The sequence below is a fragment of the Vollenhovia emeryi genome, unplaced genomic scaffold, assembly GCF_000949405.1.
Source record: "Vollenhovia emeryi isolate VEMERY1.0 unplaced genomic scaffold, V.emery_V1.0 DF944293.1, whole genome shotgun sequence".
Classification (NCBI taxonomy): Eukaryota; Metazoa; Arthropoda; class Insecta; order Hymenoptera; family Formicidae; genus Vollenhovia; species Vollenhovia emeryi.
Window position 1 is genome coordinate 1 of NW_011962073.1, and position 2614 is coordinate 2614.

The window sequence follows — 2614 nt, forward strand, 5'->3', positions numbered from 1 at the left end:
TGTTATGACTCACCCTGTATAAAATTTACATAGGCCCATGCAGTATCTCGTAAACGAAATATTTTTATCAAACAGATACGCGCTGTTGGGGGCCAGCGGATGTGGCAAGACAACCCTGTTGTCCTGTATCGTCGGATTACGTTATCTCGACAGTGGAGAGATGTGGGTCTTGGGGGAATCTCCGAGCAGTGTGGGCTGCGGAATTCCAGGGCCTCGGGTAGGTTACATGCCACAGGATACCTCTTTAGTCGAACAATTTTCTACGAGCGATGCTCTTTATTACTTCGGCAGGATCAATGGGCTTGACGATAAAGAGATCGGTAAGATACTGAATATATGGGATAAGAAAACTTGTAGTTGTTGCGCGCGAAATATCATGTAAATTCTGACAAGTTTTACTTTTACTTTCAAGTAAGTCTTTCAAGCGGTTCTAATTTTGTCTTGCTCGAAAGATATTCTACTATGTCAATTTTCTACTATTTCAATTTTAAACAACCCCAGTTTATACATGTTATTTCCAAGAAACGAGATATAGGTTTTTCTCGGAATTGTTCCAACTGCCTCCAGCAAATCAGTTGGTGAAGGACATGAGTGGAGGTCAACGAAGAAGGGTTTCCCTTGTCGCCGCATTGATGCATAAGCCCGAACTTCTAATTCTCGATGAACCCACCGTAGGTTTGGACCCAATTTTGAGAGAAAAGCAAGTAGAATTGGCTCCTTTTAAGACGTGATAAGCACAAAATATTAAGAAAATGTTTCGACGTTCTTTTTTACAGCATTTGGGCTTATCTGATCAAACTAACACAGGAGGAAGGCACCACCGTATTGATCACGACGCATTATATCGAAGAGGTTAAAAAGGCTAATACAGTGAGTCGCCATTAGATTTGTCTTAATAATATTTACTACTGTATTTAAAAGATAGCGAAACTTCGTTTTAAAGAAAGCGCCAAAAATTTTGGAGAAATGTTTTTATGGCCTGGTTTACATCGTGCACTTGATATGAAATAGAGTACTTGAACTGATCGGCCAATGCGTGAACCAGTTTACTAGTTGTTACTATTTGTTATTCATGGGTGCTTTCCAAGAATAAAACACTGTGTCGTCACTGTGTAACACAGTGTTATACAGTGTCGACTTGTAGCTGGAACGCTGTTTAGCTTTTTTGTGTTACCGTCAGAGTGCAGGGCATTCACTTTAATAATTTGTCTCTAAATTTTCCGGTGTATATTGGTGTATATGCACGGAAAATAGTGTATCTGAATTGTTCCGAATATAATCTTAAAAATTTTCCTACCGGAATACCACACCGGAGAAAAATAAATGGTATATGTAAAAATGTTGGTATCCATGGAGTGACACAAAAATGCGAACACAGCATTTTAGCTGTGTACGCTTGTGTCGACTTGTGTCGTAGTTGGAAAGCACTGGGTCGTACACTGTGTTACACAGTGTCGCCTGTGTACGTTGCTGGAAAGCACCCCATATTAAGTGCACAATGTAAACTAGGCTAATTTTAATGCTATACTTAGCATTATTACGTTAACTCTTCCCTGTAGTGAATTAAAATTCTTATTGTAAAACATATTACCTCAGCCAGGATTCGAAACTGGGACCTCCCTCAATCCGGCACGCAGGACAGGGTAGAAAAAGACGGTATATGAATTCACTTACAAGTAACACTACCCAACTGATTTGACTACTCACAACACTACTCACCGATTTGAATGGAACTTAACATACTTATTAAACATCGAAAAATATTAAATACGTGTTTTTTTGTTTCGGCTAAATACCCTTTTTAGGGGTAGAAAGCACCCCTCAACCCCTGGAGGTGGAAACGGTTATGGCTAATTATTTCTGAAACGATACATTTTCCGAAAAAAGTGCTTAGGACCAAAGTTGTAGAAAGTAAAGTGATGCACTTGATGGCGACCTTGAAGTCGACCTTGAGGTCGATTTTCAAGGTCATTTAAAAATCATTTCATGTTTTTCAAAGGGAGTAATTTACTTTTCATCCCGAGAATCGATAGAGCGTAAAATTTTACATTCAGAACATTGGTGATTTGTAAATAAAACAAGCCTCTGCAATTTAAAATTGTTCATTGATCCAACCAATTAAGGCAATATCAGTCAATAATTCGATCAATAAAGGAATTAAAAATTAATTATTCATGAAAATAAGGCAAGATATGTGATCGAGATCCAGCCAGTGAAGGCCAGATGTGTTCGAGATCCAGTCAGTGAAGGCAAGATGTGATCGAAATCCAGCCAGTGAAGGCACAAGATGTGATCGAGATCCAGCCAGTGAAGGCAAGATTTCATAATTTCTTTTCATAGTCTGTGTATGGAGCATTTTTTTGCGATAAAAGATAAAGCTATTCCTCATTATTGCCATGAATATAAAAAATAATGGCAATTATTATGGAATTTAAACTCATGGACTATGAAAAGAAATTATGAAATCTTGCCTTCACTGGCTGTATCTCAATCACATCTTGTGCCTTCACTGGCTGGATCTCGATCACATCTGGCCTTTACTGGCTGGATCTCGATCACATCTTGCCTTCACTGGCTGGATCACATCTTGCCTTATTTTCATAAATAATCAGGG

At 38.6% G+C, this 2614-nt stretch overlaps 1 protein-coding gene across 2 annotated transcripts; it reads left to right on the plus strand.

Moving 5' to 3' along the window:
- The first annotated feature begins 6 nt into the window (after nt 1–6).
- Nucleotides 7–2027, plus strand: LOC105563642 (ABC transporter G family member 23-like). 2 transcript variants are annotated; one of them, XM_012015398.1, is made up of 4 exons: nt 7–320; nt 523–700; nt 777–870; nt 1597–2027. In XM_012015398.1, the coding sequence occupies exons 1-4, from the start codon at nt 38–40 to the stop codon at nt 1645–1647; spliced, it is 606 nt and encodes a 201-aa protein (XP_011870788.1). In that variant the 5' UTR covers nt 7–37; the 3' UTR covers nt 1648–2027. The 2 variants fall into 2 exon arrangements, with proteins under 2 accessions (XP_011870788.1, XP_011870797.1); XM_012015407.1 differs by having other exon boundaries at nt 568–700.
- Nucleotides 2028–2614: the final 587 nt, after the last annotated feature.

Coding starts and splice junctions, on each gene's coding strand:
- LOC105563642 (XM_012015398.1), top strand. CDS start 38: ATGCAGTATCTCGTAAACGAAATATTTTTATCAAACAGATACGCGCTG. Junction 701..776: donor GACCCAATTTTGAGAGAAAA/GCAAGTAGAATT, acceptor TCTTTTTTACAG/CATTTGGGCTTATCTGATCA. Junction 871..1,596: donor AGGTTAAAAAGGCTAATACA/GTGAGTCGCCAT, acceptor ATATTACCTCAG/CCAGGATTCGAAACTGGGAC.